Consider the following 24355-nt stretch of genomic DNA (forward strand, 5'->3'; position numbering starts at 1 on the left):
GTAAGCTTTCTTTCTGCCATCCGTTTACTTCATCGGCATTACCTGAGTTCCATCGGTCTATCTGAACATGTCCATAGAGGAGGAACACGCATTTAATGGTAAATTTGTACATCTGCATACTTGTCAGGATCTGTGCTGGTGTAAAACCTGAACAGAAAAATCATTTGGTTTTTATCCCTCCCTGCAGAATACGTGCAGGCTTTACATCTCCTGCCCTCTCTGAGTGGACGACAGCGAAAAGCATCAGTAACCAGAAACCAAAACAATACAGAAAGCAGCTTGGGAAGCGCTCACTGGAGAGAAGGGGGACGGGAAGGCCCTTCCTAAAGTGGAAGGAATGTGGTTGCTGTGCACAGGCCCGGGTGGGACATGTGCTTCAGCTTTAGCTCGCTGTTTCTACCCCATTTCTCATGCAGAGAACCGGGAAACTCATCCCAGGTGCAGCAAGGACTATATCTCCTGCCCCTTAAGCCCTTTCATTGTTTTTCTCTCTTAAGATGCCCGTTTAAAGGACCAGCTAGAAGAGCCATTCCTTCCCTTGAAGCTTATTAGCTTTTGGCCTGTCCTAACTCTGCTTCACAGAGACTTTCATAAAGTGTAAAAGGCCTCCACGAGATAGAAATGGTCATAGTACAACAGTAAAGTATTCCATCGGTAGTAGAGAGTTCATTTCCTTTCAGTATGAAGCCTAGCATTGGTCAGTGAAAATCTCAGTGTGCTGATAGCAAGAAAGGATGGACACTTTGGGGACCCTGTTTTATGAATGAGATGTCATGAATTTTGAGCAGAGTTTACCACAAACACCAACCGGTAGGGCTGCATGTCTCCAGGCACGTATGGACTGCCAGTCCCCGCTCGGAGAGAGAACACAGTGATATGCTTGCTCTCCACCACTGACTTTGCAGGACTAGGTTGCCCAAAGGCTCAGAATTATTTTATCATGGTCAGCGATGACATTAGACGCCCTCGGGTGTAAATTCTTCACTAGTTGTGGTCCTTGGAAGAACAGTGTTTGCCTGCTGTCTAAGAAAGAGATTTGCAGTTTGGAAAATTTTGCAACATGGAAAAATCTTTGGACTTGTGCTCTAAAAGTTGGACTTGGTATGGAATTGATTTTCTCTCCCCTCGTTTTTCTTGCTGAGTAACTGCCCGGCTGCAGGCTTGTGAGGTCAGGTTTCCTCCGCACCTTGGAGAACGCACTACAAATCATTTTGTAGTGTGTTTGCCTTCTTTCAAAACAGTTGTTTCGGTGTCTTAACTAGCGTGGAACTTAGAATTTAGTTGGCTTTACAGCATCAGAGGGGCGAGCCCTTCATTTACCGAGTCTATACTATGAGTCAGGCTCTCTGTTAGATGGTGGCATATACAGAAATGTGACATGGCATTATATGAAAGCTCTCGCGGTTCACACCATGTCTCACACTGGACCACATGTAAGGTGTGGATGTCCCAGGCCTGTGTCCCTTCTCTCCTCACTTGGTGCCATCACTGTTCCCCCAACCCCCTTAGCCAAATTTCTCCCAAGACACTTTTCCTATGGCTTTCTTCTATTCTCCCCAACCCCCTCAATCTGTCAAATGGCTTCTTTGAACCCTCCTCACAACAACAACAACAACAAAACCTTTTCAACCATTTGCCTTGGATGGAGAATTCTCTATTCCTTCCATTTAATATAGAGTGGTTTCCTTATGGGTTTTTCCTGTTTCCTTCTTGAGAATCCCAATTTGGGGCCACTGGTTTATTTTACCAGTAGCTCTCCATTAAATAACTCTATCTTGTGACATCTGTGTGGTATTTTCTCAGTAAAGCCCTTTGGCCAGCCTTCTTTCCCCTTTGTGGCCATTTTTTTTTTGTTGTTGTTGTTTTTTGAGACAGTGTTTCTGTATGTAAAACAGCCCTGGCTGTCCTGGACTCGCTCTGTAGAGCAGCATGGCCTTGACCTTGCAGAGATCTGCCTTCCTCTGCCTCCCTGAGTGCTGAGATTAAAGGCCTGTGCCTCTGTGCCTTGCTCTTTGTGGACATTTTCAAACCGAGGAACTTTGAGGTTTAGAATCTGTCTTCTGGGTGTGCCTTCCTTAGGTTCCTTTTACTTGAAGGCGTTGCTTTGTGGAAGTGTCATATCCCAGCAAGACCAATTCTCTTTCACGCCATCTACCCAAGTAGAGGTCTTCTTTCTTTCCTTCTTTCTTTTCTTCCTTCCTGCTTACTTTTCTTCCTTCCTTCCTTCCCTTCAGACCCATCCTCATCTCACCTCTGGACCCTGAATATTTGCTCATTCACCTAGTTGGCACTTCAGGAAAGAAGATGACAAATTTTAGGGGGACATCACTTTTCTTCTTCCCAGAAGCTCAGACAGGCAAAATGAAGCATTGCTATTGTTAGGAATCCAAGAGCCCACGAATGAGAGAATCAGAAGGGAGCAGAGAGTCCCCTGTTTAGAAGGCCCCCTCTGAGGTTGCCGGCCATAGCGCACAGTGACAGTGATGAAGATGCCTGGGCTGACATCCACATGAATGTGTTGTAGAGGCTCCTGCAGTTCATGGCACTGTGGGCTCTTAAGCAGTCACCTTGGAACTCAGGCCCTGCCAGAGATTAGTCAGGTGAATGGTACCAAAATGCGCTTAAAACAGAAAACTAGAAAAAAAAAATGAGTCATTTTCTTTAGGTTGGCCCTTCCTAGAATTCTCCTTTCTCTTGAGGGCGGTAGCTTCACTTACAACATCAGAGTGGCTCTAAATGAGTCTCTTCTTAACCACCTATAAAGACTTACCTGAACCATGCTGCTGTGACATAACTCGACTTTCCTCCATGGGACGTGAAAGTTCACCACGCAGTGGTGTCTTGGCTAAAGATGTTCCTCAAAACCTAGCCTAGCATTTCTGGTAAAAGTTCCATGTTTTTGTCCAATCTTCCAACACTTAGCTGGTCAAAACAAGAAGGGTCTTCTCTTTCCTCTAGAGCAAAGATTGTTTGTTGTTGTTGTTTGCTTGTTTGACTTTGGTCAACTACTCTGATGGTAGATACACAAGAGGAAATTCTGCCCCATCCTAGTAGTCTTTAGTACCTACCTATTTAGACACTGAAGTCTATGTGCATCCTAGAGATGGAGGTACAAAAGTAAATGGGCTCCCCAGTTGTTTACCTCCATGCAATGTCTGTCAGGGACCTGTGTCTCAGGAATCCCTACTATGGACGAGGAGTAATGCTTTCACAGATTTGAGTGTTATCTTCTGAATCTATAGTCACAGTTTATATATGTATTTGTTTAATGGTCTCATTAGAGTGAACAGTTTAGAAAGTCTCCCTTGATAATTTAAAGGAATAAATATGTAGGAGAATATTTGGATAAAGAGATAAAAATGACATTGAGGGTAAAATACTTATTTCTTTGTATTCCAAAATTATAGCGATTGCTGCATAAGCAAAGACACAATTTGGACAAACACAACTCCTTTCAGGAAAAGTAAAAATAATATCCATTAGCACAATGTAGTGAGAGGAGTTATCTATGGAGGTCAGACTCTAAGAGCAGAAGATTTGACATAAGGAAAGTTTATACAATTGATGGAGTGACTCATTTAATTTATGTAAAATTGAATGTGGGGAGGTGTAAAGGCATTTAAGAGTGTGAACAGTCCTAGGGTTGCTCATTGAAGGGTGACAGCCTATGAACTGTGCAAAGATGCATTGCCTTTGGGAATTGTTGGGATGTTCAAGAGTGAGTGACTCTCTTGCCCTCTCGTCCTCTAGGTTTGGAGATATCCTGGGATGGAGACAGTTTTGTGGAGGTCATGGCTGCCCCTCATCTCAAGGGCAAGCTCTGTGGCCTTTGTGGCAACTACAATGGACACAAGCGGGATGACTTGATTGGTGGAGATGGGAACTTCAAGTTTGATGTGGATGACTTTGCTGAGTCGTGGAGGGTGGAGTCCAATGAGTTCTGCAACAGACCACAGAGAAAACCAGTGCCTGAGCTCTGCCAAGGCACAGTGAAGGTGAAGCTTCGAGCCCACCGAGAATGCCAGAAACTCAAGTCCTGGGAGTTCCAGACCTGCCACTCAACGGTGGACTATACCACTTTCTACCGGTAAGTACAACCCACTGATGGACAGGTTTGGATTGTACGCTAAGAGTGTGTTTGAACTTGGAACCAAGTGTATAATATCTTTTTGTATACCAAGTAAGGCCTTAAATTGTAGGGTTATCACCCCCACTCCTTTCTGCCTAGTAACTCACCCTGTCCGGAATTGGTAAATTTTATGACGTATCCAGGCTGGTCTTCTCTTAGGCAATTCTGCGCGTCTGCAGGTGTCCTATGGAGGGGTCTTTAAGCTGAGGGCGTTTTTAGTAGTTAGCCTGATCGATAGATTACAGACTGCCTGACAGCAACCCCGCTGAGTGAAATGGAACCTCAGATCAGCCTGGCCTCTGTTTTGTGGTCGTGGGACCTCAGTTATGTCAGGTCTGAAAAACAGTTCACACATGCTTTGTGGTCTAGTCCAGATCTGTCTGCACGTGGGAAAAAAAAATAAGGAGCTGGGTGAGAAATCCCTGGGTGTTGATGAATTCTGAGGGCGCATATCTAGAGTCAGAGGATAGTAGGCAGTGAGGTGAAGGTTGAAGGAAGGAAGGGATCTCATTAAGACTAGGGGTTCTGCCTTTCCTATCCTGTTAACCCTGATTCACACCCAGCCGAGGGCTCGCATTTGACCCCCTTGTAACAGAGCGGCTTTGGAAGCTGGTTAGGCTGGCCTGCTGGCACTCCTGCATCCTACAGAATTCCCTGAGTTCAAGAGCCGCGGCTGCCTATAACTTTAACCACCGTGGGTGTGGGAGGAAGCACGAGAGGAATGCAGCCCGAAAGGCCGTGGTTAAGTGATTTGCCTGTGGTCGGCAACCACAGAGAGGTTATTTTTACTCTTAATTGCCACCGCTTTATTTCCCTTAGCTCTCATTAAATCTGATCTTTTTATTTTAATTTGATCTTTGGACATAAAAGATAGATTTCTATAAAGGCAGCTCAAAGTGGGATGGAAAAAGACTGTCCCTGTCATCACAGATCCCCAAGCATGGCTGTATCTGCCAAGCCCGTTGGCTCTAGTCATTACACTCAGCTCTTTCAGCCATTTTCCTGATATAATTTGAACCCTCTGGGTTCCCTTATTTTCCCCTTTTGTTCTGCCCCTGAGCTTGGCTCCATCCCTTTCCTATTGAGTCCTAATTGGAGTTTGTGGATGAGTTAACCACCTGGATGACCCATATTTTATTTGGGATCATAAAGAGGGCATAGTTGGACTCCCAGCTTTCAGGACCACCACGCTGTTCAACTGGCCTCTGCAAGCCTTGCTTCATCTATGTGAAGTAGGGACAAAAACAAAAAACAAACAAAACAAACAAAAAACAAACAAACAAACAAACAAAACAAAACAAAACAAAAAAAAAACAGAAACAAAAACCCTGCTCTTCATATGTAATGAGGTTTTGAACCAAAGAGCTGGAGGTGCTAAAACTGTTGGCTGACACCATTTTGTCTACTACCAATTTAAAAGTGAAACATGAGAACGACTTCCTTTGGAAGCTCTTGCACTCTACTTGAAGGCTTAGATTGGACCCTTCTCTGAACTGAAAACAGGATGGAGGGGCCTATACCTCTCCTAGGCCTCATCTGCCTAACTCTTCAAAGGATATCACTGAAAACAAAAAATGGAGAGCAGGGATATAGAGATAGGTCTTTGTTTTTCTTACCAAATTCCCATGTCTTTTTGCCTCTGGTGATTTAATTAGTGTTAAGCTCTTTTGAGTTCAGCAGGAGAATAGTGTGGCCTTGGCAGATAGCCCAAGACACTAATTCAATGCACAAAGTATTGACTCCTTCAGTGGCCAGGTTGTTGGCCCTTTCTGTCCTTGAGAAGGCCTGCAGCAGCTACAGCAGCATGATAGAGGATGTTTGTGCCCGAGGGTGGCGGTGGTGAGCCTGGCCAAGTTCAGGCATGCTCTTGAGTTCTTTGTGCAAGGTGAGATGTGGTGGGGAACTGGGCTTGTGTTCTGCCTGTGGATGCCATAGTCTGGCCCAGAGTGGCCGTGAAGGGTCTTATCTCTTCTCTGGAAACGGTAGGAACACTTTGGAGGAGCAATCTACACAGCTCTGCCAGCCACACAACCTGTTGCCATCCTGACTCCACAGTAGAAGTGTGTGTCCTCGCTCACAGTGAAGTGGGAAGGGCAGTCTTGGGTGTGTCCTGGGTTTTCCTCCTATCTTAGAGGAAGAAAAAAAAATTGAAGTCCCTTGAAGAAAGGCAACTTTCTTCTGTGGTGCTCTAGAGGGGCGCAATTGCAGGCTTTGTGGGTAGACGTCCTAAGGCAGGGGACTAAAGATGCGTGCATGGTGAGAACAACCTGGAGCCAGTCTGCAGCCTGTCACTTTCCAGATGATAACCCCGACGAAGCCAAGGGTGCCTCATTGTCGTCTAGCATTGTTAAGATGGCCGTTCTGAGAAACAAAGGCACTGGGCAGTGTGGTGCTGGAGCATGGCACACAGACTGCTTCAGCCCATTATTGTGCCCTCATCCTATGCCCCTGATGTTCAACAGGGACCCTCCTGAGTCCTTAGTCAGCTCCTTAAGTCACTGATTGCTGGTAGTTCCTGATCTCATCACAGAGACATGGCGTTTCAGGTTCTTTCTGGCAAAACGGTGACTATTTGAAAAGGGAGCTATTTGAAAATGAGCTGTTTCTCTTTCCCGACACAGGAAGGTGTGCTAGTCAAGACTGCATGGCCATTGCTATGCAATGGCTTTTGTTGTAGGAGAGAGACAAAAAACAGCATCTCACACCTGCCAAGTTTTGCCTAGTGTATTTGAAAGCACAGGTGGGATTTCTAAAATCAACCTGGGTTTGTGGTCAGAATTATGGCCATGACACATTTATTAACAGTTCTTATAGGGCAAGGAACTGTTGTCTTGATGTGGGAAGGCACCACTAGTATAAATGGTGTTGTGATGTTATTTTGTTCATTTTTTCCTCATCCTTCAAAGAAGTATCTGCCCTTTACTGATGGAGAAGGAAGTTTTTTTTTCTTTCTTACACACACACACACACACACACACACACACACACACACACCTATGTGTTTGTGACAGAGTGAAGTATATTTCTTACAGTGTTTTCTCTTCTGAGTGTCCTTAAGTTCATGCCACTTTCCACAGGCAAACTGCATATATGATAATTTTTTCTATTAATTCAAAATAAATTTGATTTCTCTGAATTATTTATTTTTGAAAAGTCTAGGATTCATACATTTTTATTTTTTAATATATTTTATTAATTTATTCATATCACATCTCAATTGTTATCCCATTCCTGTATCCTCCCATTTCTCCCTCCCTCCCATTTTCCCCCTACTCCCCTCCCCTATGACTGTGACTGAGGGGGACCTCCTCCCTCTGTATATGCTCATAGGATATCAAGTCTCTTCTTGGTAGCCAGCTATTCTTCCTCTGAGTGCCACCAGGCCTCCTCTTCCAGTGGACGTGGTCAAATATGAGGAACTAGAGTTCGTGTGAAAGTCAGTCCCCACTCTCCACTCAGCTGTGAAGAACGTCCTGTTCATTGGCTAGATCTGGGTAGGGGTTCTAAGTTTACTGCATGTATTGTTCTTGGCTGGTGCCATAGTTTGAGCAGGACCCTTGGGCCCAGATCTGCCCATCATAATGTTCTTCTTGTAGGTTTCTAGGACCCTCTGGATCCTTCTATTTCCCCATTCTCACATGCTTCTCTCACCTACAGTCCCAATAGGATGTCCTCCCCTCTGTCCCACTTTCCTGATAAGTGAAGACTTTCATGGGACATGCCTCTTGGGCTAGTGTCCAGATATAAGTAAGTATATACCATTTGAGTCTTTCTGCTTCTGGGTTAACTCACTCATTATGATCATTTCTAGTTCAATCCATTTGTCCACAAATTTCGGGAATTTCTTGTTTTTAATAGCTGAGTCGTATTCCATAGTGTAAATGTACATTAGTTTCTTTATCTATTCTTCTACTGAGGGACACTTAGGCTGTTTCCATGTTCTGGCTATTATGAATAAGGCTGCTATGAACATGGTTGAGCAAATGTTCTTGTTGTGTGGTGGAGCATCTTCTGGGTATATTCCAAGGAGTGGAATAGCTGGGTCTTGAGGAAACCCTATTCCCAGTTTTCTGAGATAGCACCAGATAGATTTCCAAAGTGGCTGTACTAGTTTGCATTCCCACCAGCAATGAAGGAGTGTTCCTCTCTCTCCACATCCTCGCCAGCATGTGGTGTCAGTTGAGTTATTAATCTTAGCCATTCTGATGCGTGTAAGATGGAATCTCAGTGTCGTTTTGATTTGCATTTCCCTGATGACTAAGGAGGTTGAGCATTTCTTTAAGTGTTCTCAGCATTTTGATATTCCTCTGTTGAGAATTCTCTGTTTAGTTCTGAACCCCATTTCTCAATTGGGTTATTTGGTTTGGTGGCGTTTAATTTTGGATATTAGACCTTTGTCAGATGTAGGGTTGGTAAAGATCTTTTCCCAGTCTTTAGTCTGTTGCTTTGTTCTGTTGACAGTGTCTCCTGCCTTACAGAAGCTTCTCAGTCTCATGAGGTCCCGTTTATTAATTGTTGACCTTAAGGCCTGGGCTGTTGGAGTTCTGTTCAGGAAGTTGTCTCCTATGCCAATGTGTTCCAGGCTCTTCCCCACTTTTTCTTCTAACTGATTTAGTGTCTCTGATTTTATGTTGAGGTCTTTCATCCACTTGGACTTGAGTTTTGTGCATGGTGACAAATATGAGTCCAATTGCATTTTTGGATTCATAAATTTTTAAATTTTGGTTTATTACCTCATTCTGTATAGAGTAATAAAAGATAAATATGTATCAGTCAATGCTTACCTTTTTTGTCCTTTGGGAAACTTTTAAGATTTTGTTAAATTTTTTTATTATTCACATGTCAGTTTGACCCCTGGATAAACTGATATAGAATTTTGAGATATGATCAAATCCTTTATAATGGCGGTCAGTTACTTTAAATAGCCAATCAAAACTGTTTGGGCACAAAATTGTGTAAAATGCTGAGTGTGTTGACAGTGTCCTAAGACTTAGCTTTCCTACTTGCATTTTCCTTAAATTAGTCACATGCAACAACGTTTTGCATTATTCTTTACTGGTGTGTTTTGAAATATGCTTGGTAGCTGGAGGGGCTGTTCAGTGCAGAGAAGTGACTGACAACCAACTGGCCTGGACTGTATGTGGATTCACACCTGTCCCCTCTGAGGAAAGCAGTGAGGCAGCTCATGCCTTGTCTCTTTTTCACATCTCCCTCAGCACCCTGCTGCTTCTCCTTGTGCCCCAGATGTCAACTGAGAAGCCCCAAAGGCACCTCTGTCTCCCACAGTGGTTCCTCATGACGTTTAGCAGCCAGTGTCAGCTCCTCTCCCCGCCACAACTGAGTTTCCTAGAGAGACTCAACTAGAGTAGCCTGGGGACAGGGATCAGGACATAAGTTGGCACATAGCACGAATAAATGTGGAAAAAGACAACACCCCCTAGTAATGTGTGTTGGGCTCAGAAGTCAGGGCAGGATCATATTCCACTAGAGGGCCATGAAGATGTGGAAGTGAAAAAAGGTGGAGGCCAGACAGTTAGAGGCCATAGCATCCCTGCACGTTCCCTAATGGAGCATGATTCCCAGGCAGTTAGAGGCCATAGCATCCCTGCACGTTCCCTAATGGAGCATGATTCCCAGTGCACAAGCCTTGGAAATTTATTTTCAAAATATTTTCATATATTTTGGTCCCTCCCCAAACTCTCCTCTGATCCTCCTTGCCTCCATATCCGTCCAACTTTATGCTTTTTCTCTCAAACAAAAATAAAAACAAGCAATATATTTAAAAAATTCCAACCCCACCCAAAACAAAACAAAACAAATAATAATGCACCCCTCCCAACAACTGCAATGACGTTCTCTGTGTTGACTGACTACTCCTGAGCACAGGGCCTTCCCTGGACTGGGGTTGAGAAACCCAATGACACTGCATTGGGAAGCAATTTCCCCCTCTCCCAGCAGGTGTCACTTGCAAATGGCTTCTTGGCTAGAGGCAGGACTCTGTGTATACTCCCCCTTCCCAGTGGTGGCATTTTGTCTGGCTTGAACTTGTGCAGGTCATGTGCATGGTGCCATAATCTCTGAGTTCATATGTGCATCAGTCCTGTTGTGTCTGGAAGACACTGTTTCCTTGGAGTCACCCACCGCCTCTGGCTTTTACTACCTTTTTACCTTCTCTTCCGCACAGGCCCCTGAGTTTTAAGGGGCCTGATAAGAGATGAGTGAGCCATTGGTAGAATGCCTTAGTTACTGTTCTGCTGCTGTGAGAGATATCATGGCCAAGTCAGATCTTATAAAATAAAGCATTTAATCAGAGGCTTGCTTACAGTTCCAGAGGCTTAAACCATTATCATCACGGTAAAGCCTGTGATGGCATACAGACAGGCATGCTGCTGGAGCAGTAGCTGAGAGCTAGATGCTGATCGTCAGGAGCAGGCAGAATCGGTGACTTTGGGCCTATTATGGGCTGTTTAAGCCACAAAGCCCATCTCTAGTGACATGATTCTTTCAACAAGGCCACACTGGGCCAATCACAGTTTTTTTTTTTAATATATCTATTTATTTGTATATAGTTCTCTGACTGTATGTACACCTGTAGGCCATAAGAGGGCATCAAATCACATTGTAGATGGTTGTGAGCCACCATGTGGTTGCTGGGAATTGAACTCAGGACCTCTGGAAGAGCAGGCAGTGCTCTTAACCTCTAAGCCATCTCTCCAGGCCCCAATCATAGGTTTTTAAACCTCCAACTCCACCCGCAGTAGTATAGAACACCTCTTCCCACGAAGCCACACCTCCTGATCCTTTTGATGCCTTCTCAAACAGGTTACCAACTGCTGAGTCATCATGCAAGCCTATGAGCCTATAGGAGCCATTCTTATCCAAGCACCAAGTAGCAGCAGTCACTAAGAGTCCTTTTGTTGTTATGCTCCTTTGGCAGAAGAGCAGTGTTAGATTTCCCCAGTCACACAACTTTCCTAGATTTAGGTTTTTTGGTACTTTAGCAGCGTCAGTATGGGTTTCATGGACCCTAAATCCAATTTTTAAAGAGTTCAGTTATTCTCATAACATTTGTGTCCTGTTGGAACAGGATGTCGTGCAGGCAGGTAGCTGTTATAGGTCATAGGGTTTGTAGCTGGGTCGTAGTGATGATTACCTTTCTCCTCTGATAATGTACACCTTTCAGCAGCGTGTATGTTAGTCATCTGGGGACCAGCTGGATTTCCCCATGTTCAATGGCATAAGTGAGTGCTGTCCTCAGTCATAAGGCCAGTGAGGCCTTAGCATTGGAATGGGAAGAGCAGCCATAGCCTTGGCAACAGCCTGTGGGCCACCTCTGGCCAATGACTCAACAAGATGTAAACCATTCCTGGCACTGGTGGTTTTTCTTGATGGCATGAGAAGTCTAGTTGGGACATTGTTACACACACACCCAATATGGTGACTTCATTCAAATTACTTTCAGTAGCTTCTACAGTAGTGGGTTTCCATATCGTTTTTCAGAAGGTTTTAAATGTTTTTCCCCCTTCCCATATTCTCTAACTTACCCTCGCCCCGATTTCATCCTATAATTATAGTTTTCCCTTTATCTTTCCATAACACAATATTCTATTTCCTGTTGGGAAATACCTTTCCTCCCCTTGGTCTTTTAACATGAACTCAGCTTGTGTGGTTATTTTGATTGTAGCACACATATCAAAATCTAAACGCTAGCATCCACATATAAGGGAATACATAGTATATTCGTCTTTTGGAGTCCAGGTAACCTCACTCTGTATGACCATTTCATTTAGCTACTGTGTGTGTGTGTGTATGTGTGTGTGTGTGTGTGTGTGTGTGTGTTTCCATATGAAGTTGAGCACTATAATTTATGTAAAATTCTGTTGGACTTTTGATGAGGACTACATTAAATCTATAGATTGCTTTTGGTTAAGATGGCTATGTTTACAATATTAACCCTCCTGATCTTTGAGTCTCTGTCCATCTTCTGGTATCTTTTTTCAATTTTTTTCCTCCAACATTTTAAAGATTTTATTAATTTAATTTATTAAGTCTTTTATTTGTTTGCTTAGTTAAGGAAGAATTTCAGAGACTATTCTGAAAGGACTGTTTTCCTTATTTCTTCATTTGTATATAAGAAGGCTACTGACTTTTTTTTATCTACTAATTTTGTAGCTTGCTACTTAGATAAAATTGTTAGCTATATAAGTTTTCTGGAATCTTTCCTGTATAAAATCATATCACCTGTACATAATGATACATTGACTTATTTTTGTCTTATTTGCATTCACTTGATGGCCTTCAGTTGTCTTATTGCTCTAGCTAAGACTGTAAGTATGATATTGAGTAGGTATGGAGAGAGTAGACATCGTTGTCTTGTTCCTGATTTTAGTGGAAATGCTTTGAGTTTGTCTCTGTTTGGGTTGCTGTTGGTTGTGTCTTGCTGAAAATTGATTTGTTATGTTGAGGGATGTCTCTCACTTTCCCAGTTTCTCCAAAACGTTTATCATGAAGGGACATTAAATTTTGCCAAAGGCCTTTTCTGCAGCTAATGAAATGATCATTTGGTTTTTGCCTTTCAGTCTGTTTGGGTATTAGGTTGTATTTATTAATTTACACATGTTAGACCAATCCTCAGATCCTGTAGAACATCTCCACAGGCCCATCATGCTTTCAGAGTCTCCACTGAGAAGTAAGATGCTCTTCTAGAAGGCCTGCCTTTACGTGTGACTTGGTCTTTTTACCCTGAAGGTTTTAGTATCCTCTTTGTTCGGCACATTTAATGTTTTGCTTATTATATTCCATGATGAATTTCTTTTCCGGTCTTGTATCTTGATAGGCATCTCTTTCTTTATATTTAGAGAAATTTCTTTTATGATTTTGTTAAAAATATTTTCTGTACCTTTGACCTGAACTTTTCTATCCTTCCTTTATTTATACCCATTGTTTGTAGGGTTTTTGTTGTTGTTGTTGGTTGGTTTTTTTTTTTTTTTTTTTTTTTTTTTTTTTTTTTTTTTTTTTTTTTTTTACTGATCTACTCTACTTCTTTTACCTTGTCTGCAAGACCTGAAATTCTCTTTTCCATGTCTCTGTTGGTGAGGCTTATCTCTGAAGTTTTTGTTTAATATCCTTGGTTTTACATTTCCAATTTTGTTTCTGTTTGGGTTTTCGTTAGTGATTCTATTTTTTTTGTCTTGAATTGTTTTCATTATTCCATTCAATCATTTGTTTGTGTTTTCACAGACTTTACTAAGATCTTTATTCATATGTTTTAAGGTCCCTGAATATTCATAATTTGCTATTTTAAAGTCCTTGCCTTGTGAATCAACTAAATTGCTTTTTTTTTTAGGACCTATTTCTGGAGGAGAGGAGGCATATTTTATTGGCTGTTTGTGCTTGTAGTTTTTTTTTCTGAGACATAGGCACCTAGAGTTACAGTGTTTGGAGTAATTCTTGATGTAGATATCTAGTTTTTGTTGAGTGGGTGCTTTATTCTTTGCTGTTGTGCATATTGTAGTGTAGCCACTGTTGGTCCCTCATAGGGAGTGTTTCTCAGAGTCCGCAAGTGTCACAAAGGAATAGAGATGAGCTAAGATGACTGCCAAGAAAGAACTTGGGGGGCCCTGGATCCACACCAACAGACAGAGTCCCTAGGGCAGTGGTTCTCAACATGTGGGACATGGGTAGTCTAAGACCATTGGAAAACACAGGTATTTACATTATAATGCACAACAGTAGCAAAATTACAGTTATGAAGCAGCAATGAAGATAATTTTAAGGAGGGGGGGTCACCACAACATGAGGAACTGTATTACAGGTTACAGTGTTAGGGGGGTCGTGAACCGCTGCCATAGGTGAGGGAGGTGGGCTGGGAGAAGCTGTTTATATGTTTATGTTGGAGAACCATCTGGGGATTTTCAGGATAGGCAATGTTCTTTTCCTCCTCCATGCTTTTTACAGCTCGGAGGAGTTGAGTAACACCCGAAGATTCATGGGTATGTGCCTTCCCAGTGCAGTGCTGGAAGACAGAAGGTGCAAGGCAGTACAGGAGAATATGGAACATAAAAGGGACGGTGCGATAGTGGTACTGGGATGTCAGCGGCTTCCTTTCAGGAGTAGTCCCCAGCCTCCTGAATGACCCACACTGTTCTTTACAACAAATGAAACTAACTGTTCACTGTAAAGCAAAAGGAGCTATATGTGCAAGGAGCTCTGACTTCATATTTGTGTTCAGATATCATATCAAGCCACCTGCTATATGCTAGAATTAAAACCAAGTCCATTTCCATCGCTCCAGAACACTTTCGGTACCCTTACAATGATTCTGAGTACTGCCCTGGATTTAGAGCTCTGAGCTACATGGCATGCTCGTTCTAAACTTTTTTAGGCTTTTCTTTGCCTAGCTCAGCTTTTCAAGTGAGTTAATCACACTGACTCTGAGAATAAGGTATGCTGACACCAGGTGGCACTAGACACCTGAGTTGTTCAAACTACCAATGTCAGTCTTAGAAATCCAGCTTGAAACTCCAAACTGTTCTCTCTGATCTTAGAGCTTTCCCAAATATTCATTCCTACCCCCAAACCCCAGACCCCCCCACCCCACCCAGCCTAGACTCCCAAATACAGGATACAGACCCAGAAGCTGGTCCTTGTCTATCCTCCTGCCTCCTAGATAGGCTCACATTTGGCTTTGGTTTTTTTTTTTTTTTTTTTTTTCATTGATTTAAGCTGAAGGTACAACCCAAATGCCATTCAGGGGCCCTGCAAATGCTCCTTCTTGGGCTGAGAGCTCCTCGCGGTGTTTTTCACTTAACACGGGCTGGTGCTGTGTTACTATTGTCTTTTTTTGGTCCTGGATTTTAGGTTCTCTGAGAATCGTTTTTACACTTTCATTTTTACACCCAGGACCACCCTTTTAGCATCCCTCCCTTCTGTGTCGTGATCCTTTCTGCTGAGACCACTGTTTGCCTTCGTTCTTGGGCTTCAGGCTCATTCCTCACACTCTGTCTAAGACCGTACTTCCTGTCTTTTGAAAGACCATGGTGCTCCGAGTGAGCATAGCTCGTGCCGCTGCTCTAGTCTTCTTCCTATTACTGTGATTAAAAAAAAAAAAACAAAACACGTGACCAATAGCAAGTAGGGGAGGAGACTCTGGTTTATTTCAGGTAACATTTCCAGGTGAAAGTCCATCACTAAGGGGAGTCAAGGCACTGAATAAAGGCAGAAGCATGGAGCAGAAACCACGGAAGAACACTCTTACTGGCTTATCCTTGGCTTATGCTCAGCTATCCTTTTTATCCAGATCAGGCCTACATGCCCAAAGAATGGTTCTGCCTCTATTTGCGCTGATCCTCCCGTGTCCATCACTAATAAAGACAAATTCCTCAGTCATGGCTGCAGGCCAGTCTGATTAAAGCAATTCTTCCTTTGAGGTTCCTCTTCCCAGGTGTCCCTATGTTGTGTCAAGTTGACCATAAAAATGAACTGGCATAGCCTCCAAGTCCATTGGTGCTCCTAGAGTGTGAGCACGTCTCACTCTGTGGATCCCCGCTATAATGGCAAGCGGAATTGCCATTGGCATTGGGGTTACTATTGTTATGATGTACCATCATGACTGAAATCGAGTGGAGAAGGAAAAGATTTATTTGGCTACACTTCCACATTGTAGCCCATTATCAAAGGAGTTCAGAATAAGAACTCAAACAAGGCGGGCACCTGGAGGCAGGAGCCGATGCGGAGGCCATGGATAGGGTCCTACTTTCTGGCTAGCTCCCATAACTTTACTCATTTGCTTTCTTACAGAACCCAGGAGTACCAGTCTAGTCACGGCACCAACAACAATGGGCTGGGGCCTCCCCGGTCAATCACTCATTAAGGAAATGCCCTATAGCCAGATCTTACAGGAGCATTTTCTCAATTGTGGTTCCCTCCTTTCAGATAACTCTAGCTTGCATCCAGGTGACATAAAACCACCTCTGAATCTCAGTGCTACTTCTACTTCGCTCTTACGTCATTCGGACCTCCAGCTCCACCTCTCCTTCAGTCTGACCTCACAATTCATTCAATAATTTCACCCATGGGTGTTTCTGTCCTGGCCTTTCTCAGTTGGGTTTAGCACTTCGAATTAGCTCCCTATTTTAGTAGCACAGCAATGTGGCCCTGGATGCACCAATGGGCCTTCTACCGTGGTACCATTCAGCCTCCTTCACACGAAGTCACGTTGCTTCTGCCTTGTCATTGTCTTTGATCCCTTTTCCAGTTTTACCTCAAATCTTAGGGTAGCTTCTCTTCTGCCTTTTATTCATTCTTCTGCCCTGCAGGCATAGGAAGGATCTACCTTCTTGGTTCCATCAAAAGTGCCCCTCTGGGGACAGGAACTCTATAAGGAGACCAACAGAGCCAACAAATCTGGGCCGTGGGGGGAGGGGGACCAAGGATGCACCCAGCCAAGGACTAATAATGGGGAGGACCTAGACCTCCTGCTTGTACATAGTTGATAGGCAGCTCAGTCTCCATGTGGGTCCCCTAGTAAGGGGAGCAGGGGCTGTCTCTGACATGGACTCCGCTGCCTGTGATTTGATCATTTCCTCTTGGTGATGTGCCTTACCAGGCCACAGAGGAAGAGGATGCAGGCAGTCCTGATAGACTCAATATGCTTTGGTCAGATGGTAGGGAAGTTGGGATCCCCCTTTCCGATGACTAGGGGAGGGAGGGTTGGGGGAAAGAGGGAAAGAGGGCAGGATCAGGAGGAGACAAGGGAGGGCGCTACAATCGGGATGTAAAGTGAATATGTTTTTAAAAATTATAAACAAAACAATACAAAACAAACAAGTGACTCTCTAGAAGTCTAACATGGTGCCGTTTGTCTCTAATTCCTCTGGAGGGTAGACCTCTTACTCCGTGGCTTCACTCTCCCATTCTAAAATCCATTATTAAACTATCTGGTGATCAAAAGCCTTGGCTAGAAAATGTCATTGCCATGCAAGATATCCCAGAGGCTAGACTCTTTGAGCACAGTTAATGCTTCATTACTTGACCTTCCTATCTCAAGGTTAAACACAATTTCAATTTGATCTTATAATTTTAGCTTTGAGTTTAAGTACAAACACTCTAAAACCTTTCCATGTTTCTCTTCAGACAATTACCTTTGAGAAGCAATTAGAAGTGGCTTTTGAATACAGATTTGAATGAGTGCCATTGTGGCAGGCAAAACACTAATCATGTTGTAGCATCTCCCTTGGTTACTTAGGGGACAGCTTGATTCCTTCTTGGTAAGCAGGCAGCAATGTGGTGTAATGTGGTGTAACTTCATCCATTTTCATTATCTATAGGCGGAAAGCCCCATGACTGTAAGAACAAGGCCTGCATCAGTAGGGACTTTCTCAGTTCACTGTAGAGTTAACTGGCGCCCAAGAGGGAGAGGGATTCCAGCCTCCATTTGTCTGGGGCATCTGAGACGGAGAAGACACCTGGTCTGGTCACCTGTGGGAGAGTGTGGCGAGGGCTGCCAGGGCTACTCCAGATTCTGCCCCCATCTTCACAGGTTTCACACACCTCGTTTTTACTCTGTGCTTCAGAAGAACTTATGATTTAATTCACTTCCCCTGCCCCCCCACAACTTTCAGATGAGTATGTACTATGGTCCAGGTACCGTGGTAGGCATGACTTCTGGAGACTGAACAAGAGATGCAAGGTTCTATAAAAAAAAAATCCTAGCTAGAAGTGGGAAGTGAGGCTATCCTTATCTTCAGTAAGCACAACGGAGAAGACAGGACTATGTGACAAGGAAGAGTGAAGGCAGTTGACTTTGAATTAAGTAAATAGCAAGATTCACATGTTCTCAGCATGGGGAGACCTGGAGAGGATGCAATCAAAGTCCCCATAGTAAAGAAGACAACCCCCCCCCCCCAGGGAATTTGCCTTAGCTGATGTTTATAGAAAATATTGGGAGTACAGCATGCTAGAGCTATCAAGTACATCCTGTAACCAAGGCTGGTTACCTTCTGATCACCTCTACCTGCAAGTAAATGCAACTGACTGGTGAATTCACAGAGTCCTGGGTGGGCGCCCTGGTGAAAGCAGAGATGGTGAGAGGGGCTATCACATTGCCATGCGGCTTGTGGTGACAGTCACAACTGGCACTCTGTATGTTGGGCCCTCACAAATCCTGGCACAGCATGAGTGCGTGTCAGGCTAGTTTATCATTAGTGTTTCACTCACTGAAATATAAAACTGCTTGGTGTGGAGCTTGCCTTCTGAATGACCTAGGCCTTCTGGTGCACACACTCGAAGAAGTGTTTTTCTTTTATTATACACGGTCATTTCTAGACCATCTGGAAGAACTTCCTATCTTGTGCAGAAATTGATACTTGTCCTAAAACAAAATAAAATAAAAACAGACAGTACTTTGGAATGGATTAGAATTTCTGCAATGTGTTCTCCATAAATTACTTCAACTGATGGGACTGAGCTGATGTGAAGGTGCAGAAGGGATAACTAATTCTATAAGATGGAATAGACAGATCTAGATGTAAAGAATATTGGATCTGCCCCTAACAGGCTGCAACAGGGGCCAAGCAGAGAAATCATGCATCTTGATTTATTTTTTTAGGAGTACAATTCAGGGTGTGGGGAAAGAAAGAGTATTTGATACATTTTTAACCTACCTGGCACCACTGTCCTTTGTTTTCTTCAATAATAACAGGAGTGTCGTTATACCTTTATATAACTTGGGGTTAAAGTTGGAGTGTCATGTGCATCCCTTTGGTGAGGACCTCTTGGTGGGGGAAGAAGATTCTCTTTGGTACCTTTGTATCAGTGTCTGTCCCATTGCCTTTGATTCCTCTCGCCCTAATTCTGCTCCTCAGTAGACTGAGAATGTATTGTTATGGGAAACCATGCGTCAAGTAAATATTAAATAAGGTTCTCAGAGAGGATCCAAGGTTCTCCCATCTGAGACTAAGGCTGGAACTTTAAACCACACAGACAACACTTTTCCTATTTTCCCAGTGTTTATCAGACAACCCAGAGCCAAGTCTGTGACCCATTTCTATTGACTGTACACAATTTTAGGGCATGGCTTTTATTTTTAAAAAATTAATCTCAAACCTGGTTTCATTTTTATCTTTCCTGTTTTTCTCATTCGCTAAATTACATTTTATTTCACTGTGCGTGTCACTCTGTAAGCTGACTTAAATCCTTTCTGGAACGAGTTAGGGAATAAGTGACAGTGGTCATGGCTTTAGGCGCTAGCCCCTCTGAATCTGCATAGTTTTCATTGTGCAGAAGAGATATTATCTTGACCGGGTTGTTTCTCATGAGGCTACATGAGGTTTCTCTTGTGAATCCCAGACAGGATGACTGAAGAGGTCCCTTGCACTGGCCATGGTGCCAGTGAGGTCTTGCTCTCGTGAAGACTGGCCTGCGCCTGTGGTTTCAGCCCGTTGGAAAAAGTGAGTTTTCCAGCAGGATGCAAACCCTCATCAGGATCAACAGCACCTGGGGATGGGTGTTCTTAGGGCTGGCATGCATGGGCCGGTTTCCATGAGACCACATACGGCCTGGCTGGAGCTTGCGTGTGCTTTGAGTCCAGCATTGTGACTCAGTGTCTCAGCTTCTTGTGAAACCAACTGGCATTCTGGCAGCACCATAAGCCTCTCAGAGAAGGCACGCTGGCCCCCTGCTGCTCTGAGAGCATGTCAGGCATGGGGGGCACAGTTTGGGGGTTGCCTGAATGTGACAGCCAAGCAGGACTCTATTTCCCAATCAAGGTGACAAAAGTTAAATTCATACAGTATATGCAAAAGTGAAGGAAGGTGGAAGACTTTTGTTTTCTGGGAGCCACAACACTTTGTTTTTGGTTTATGTGAAATTCTAAGGCAGAGTCCCATTTTCCCTCTGCCTTGGCCAATCAGAAGAGTACCGGGGATGCCACCTATTCCTGCCATTTGGACACAGATGGGGCTTTTGGGTACGAGGTGACCAACCACTCACGAGTGAAATTTTTTTAAAAGGTTTTTTTTAAAGACCTGGTGGTCAACAGTTCTATATAAAAAGTGCTGAGAAAGTGATATTATTGTATTCATATGCCTATTTCCTAGGTAATTACCTAATTATTCATGTCTAAAATTAGTTAATAATTAAGTAAAGTAGTTATATGTTTCTTTTTTAAAAAGTAAAAAGGGAATATGTTACTTTTGTAGTCAAGATTGACTGAAAAAAAAATGAAATAAGGAATTGTTAGAGGTGCTGGGCATGGGCCAGTAAATGAGACAAACCTCACGCTCACACGAGGCAGTGCTGGCTAGAGGGTGGGTAAGACAGTCACCAGGAGGGCTCATGGGAAGGGTGTGGCTTTTGACTGAGGACATGCTGAATGCTGTGAGAATCTATAGCCACTAAACAATGACTTCCTGGAGGAGGTCGCTGAAGTCAAAATCAAGAGCATATGCTGGGATAGAGAGAGAGAGAGAGAGAGAGAGAGAGAGAGAGAGAGAGAGAGAGAGAGAGAGAGAGAGAGAGAGAGTTGGGGAAAATGCCTAGGGAAGTATTCCACCCTTTGGGCTTCAAGGTCAAAAAGCCAGGAAGCTGAGCCGAGCCTGGTGGGAACCGCCAGGGGAAGATGGGTGGCTTGCTATCAGCTTCTAGGTTTTGTAGGTCAGGAGGCAAGGACAGGGGAAAGAGTTATTAGTTCTGCACCCCAGCATCCATCAGGCATGATGGGCACTGCGCTGTTGTCCTGAGTACCAGTGGCATGTCTTCTGTGTTAGGTCAGCAGTGCAAACATGAGATGAATGAAGCCCCCTCAGAGGGGAATGTTACGCATCGAATTTGCATTTCTGACCAGTTCCTGGTATAGGGGTGGCAGGGACATCTATCCAGTGTCACTTGGGAACTCTGGGATGTTAATTCCCTGAGGAGTTTCGCATTGTGAAGATGTTTTTGGTTTGTTTCCATCTATTTTGAAGGATAGGTTTCCTTTGTCCCTCAGTGACGAAACTACTGAGTAAAAGGAGATGAATTAAACTGAATTATTTAATTAGTTACCTAATTACTTAAACAAAGTGGTCCCGGCTTCTGCCATCACAAGGTCATGACCAAAGGAGGTGTTAGGCTTGCTGAGCTTCGTAGTGTTGATATAAGAATCAGAACCCAGAGCCGAAGCTCTCGTATTTATTAAACTGCTTCCCGCAGTGAGGCCAGAGCAAGGACCACCTGGTAACAGCCTAGGACCAGTAAGACAAGAGGAAGAATGCTGGATACAAATGGGCTTTGTATCTGGGGCCCAGCTGTCCTGTTAGACACAGGAAGCCCAGGCCTGTGCACCTAGAGCAGCCTACAGGATGTGCATTTAACAGCCCACTTCCTCTTTTAAGGTGTCAAGCTTTTAGAGTCTGGTCCATTGAGCACAGGGAGTTGAGAAATAAATGCTTTGCAAGGAAACCGGGGAAATCTGGTGTCGATAGTGGAAATCGTTCCTTTTAACATGAAAGGGCTGTTTTGGATGACCTTGACTGACTCACCTAGCTTTGGAGTTTAAAGCAAAGGGGGCCAGGGGTGGGGGGAGAAGGTGGGGGGAACTGGCTCCCGCACTGCATCTCCAGCAAACGGCCATGTGTACAGGAAGGTAGGAAGTGCTCCAGAGGCTCAGAGCACACGGGTAAGAAGACTTCGCAGAAACCCTGAATGCTTTTCCATATGAAAAGGAAACCAGGAAATTAGAGGCTTCGTTTTGTCTGTGTGATCAAAGCCAGGGAGAAGAGACATTAAGCAGATACTGACCCAAAGTTTTGTGGCCACTGGGAGGATTTATTGACCGGAATGGCAAACTCGGACAGAGGAAAGCTTGGTTGGGTATGTGTTTGCTTCAGGAATTGGGGTTGATGGGGGGGGGGGGGCGGAGTCTGACATTGTCAGTCCCTGCCTTCAGAATTGGAGATAAGGTCAACTGTTGAATGAATGAATATGCTTTGGAACTTGGAGAAGCATAAAATGGTTTGCACTGTTAATAATGATGATACTGGGATGGAGAACACATACATTGAGTGCCGCGTGCCAGGCAGAGGGCAAAGGCTGTACCTGAACACATGGCTCATTTTGCATAATTAAGGAAACTGAACCTCAAGAAGCTAACAGTTCTGGTAAGGTCACCAGGCAAGAACCAGGCCAACCCAGGCTCTGAGCCATGTGTAATTGACCCAGAGCCTGTGCCTTTGACCAGGGTCATGGCTTCTCCTGAAAACTTGCTTCTTACTACTCACTTTTGTCATTTCTTAAATTTACCTACAACACTTAGGCTTTGCCACTGTTTGGACTACTAGAATTCATTTTTATTGTTAAGGAATTTTTTTTTCCTGTGCTGGAGATTGAACCCAGGGCCAGGCCACATGTTAGGCAAGTGTTCTACCATTGAGGCATATTCCTAGCCAAGGAAAATTTTTAAAAAATATTTTCTTTCTTTATTTCAACCAAATTTTCTGTTCGAACAGTGGAAGGATTATGCAGTAGTTTGTCTTGCCAAATATTGAATAATTCCATCTTTTAAAAAGAATTATGTCATATATATATTTCAGAATGGTGCCCTTTCTTTGATAAAACAGTTTCTTGGTTCACATCTTTGATTCTGGAGATAAGATACATTGTTATCTGGCCTCACTGTGGTACACTTAGTTCATAATGTTTTGTGCCTTCAGTGCACTTCCTGTCTTAGTCTCTTTTGTAACCCATTTTGCTTTTAGGGACTGCTTAGGCTTTTCTAATCTTTTCTGCTTTGGGAATTTCTAAAGAAAGAAATTGTCTTTTGTTTCACATTATAATTAAAACAGCCCTACCTGCTGCTATATTATAACTTAGCATTTTTTGTTTCATTTTGCTTTTTTGAGACAAGGTTTCTCTGTGTAGCCTTGGCTGTCCTGGACTCACTTTGTAGAGCAGGCTGGTCTCAAACTCACAGGGATCTGTCTGCCTCTGCCTCCCAGAGTGCTGGGATTGCAGGCATGCGCCATCGTGCCTGGCTAGTAACTCAGCAATTGTCAACATTGCCGCCCTCCCTCTGTAGGGCATCTCTCTGCCTTTGCATGGGTTAAAGGCACACTCCTCCATCACTGAAGAGATGACAGTTTGGTGGAGATCAGGTCTTAATTGCATAGGGATAAATCAGTGTAAGGGGCAGGAGGAGAGGGGCATAGTAGGGTATGTTATCCTGTGTTCTGCTCATATGAAATGTTGGCTTAACCCATGCTACCTGTATGCCACCTGCCCCTCCATGCTCTCTGACATCCATGCACCACACACTTTCAGTTTATCAGCCCCCTGGGCAGACTCTTATCTGCTAATGAGCCATCCATGGCGTGGGCCAAATCATATTTCCTCCAAAGATAAACCTGTATTGTGGCACTTTAAGGAGAGTTCTCTCGTTGCTCTCGAAAGTATTCTGTAACTCACTGGCCCTTGCTCATCTCCAGGGCATGCGTCCCATGACTCTAGTGAATGCCTGAAGCCACAGACCTCGTTAGACTCTGACTCTATTGTACGCTTCCCTACAGGCACCACAGTATCGCACACAGTGGCTTTAACCAGCCCTGTGTGCCCTGAGCTTCCATACACCACATCTCCTGGACCTCAGCACTGTACAGTCCATTTGATAACTGAGATTAACACTGAACAACAAATGAGTGAGATGTGCGGGGGGATGCGTCGTGGGTAAAATGCAGGGGACACCACGGAGTGCTGTCACTCCAGTCTGAAGAGCAGCAACTGAAAACTTACGGGCTGCTGATTTCCGGAATACCAAACATAAGTTTGGGCACAGAAAAAAGAATTAGGAAAAACGGGAGACGGTGGAGAGTGACACTGGGTGAGGTTGACCACTGCCCCTTTTGGACAGGTGTCTTGTGTGGCTGTTAACTTACCAGTATGATCTAATAATGTTTATCATCAGGCCTATGGTTATTATTATGGCAGCATTTTCTAACCTGCTACCAATCAACCAAGACACAGACACTTGTTATATTTTAAAACAGCCTTAGTTAACCTGGGGCAGGCCAGGTAGTGATCCTCTGAACTATTTCCCATAGTGGAGCAGGTATGGAATCCCTGTCCCAATCCCCATGCCGTCTGGTTCTAATAATTTCTATCATGCTAATCTCCCATCCATAATCCCATATACTTGCTAATGTTCTTCATCTGGGCCAAATCCTCCATCCATGCCGGCCATGTGCGTCTCCTTCA

General features: G+C 43.9%; 1 protein-coding gene across 1 annotated transcript in view; it reads left to right on the forward strand.

Annotated features, from left to right (window-relative positions):
• Positions 1 to 24355, forward strand: part of BMPER (BMP binding endothelial regulator) — a 241863-nt gene that overhangs the window by 168674 nt on the left and 48834 nt on the right. The window contains exon 13 of the mRNA XM_084783929.1: positions 3751 to 4087. Coding sequence (XP_084640055.1) covers positions 3751 to 4087 — 337 coding nt within the window. The remainder of the gene's footprint in view (positions 1 to 3750; positions 4088 to 24355) is intronic.

This window comes from Acomys minous (assembly GCF_964271855.1).
Source record: "Acomys minous genome assembly, chromosome: 5".
Classification (NCBI taxonomy): domain Eukaryota; kingdom Metazoa; phylum Chordata; class Mammalia; order Rodentia; family Muridae; genus Acomys; species Acomys minous.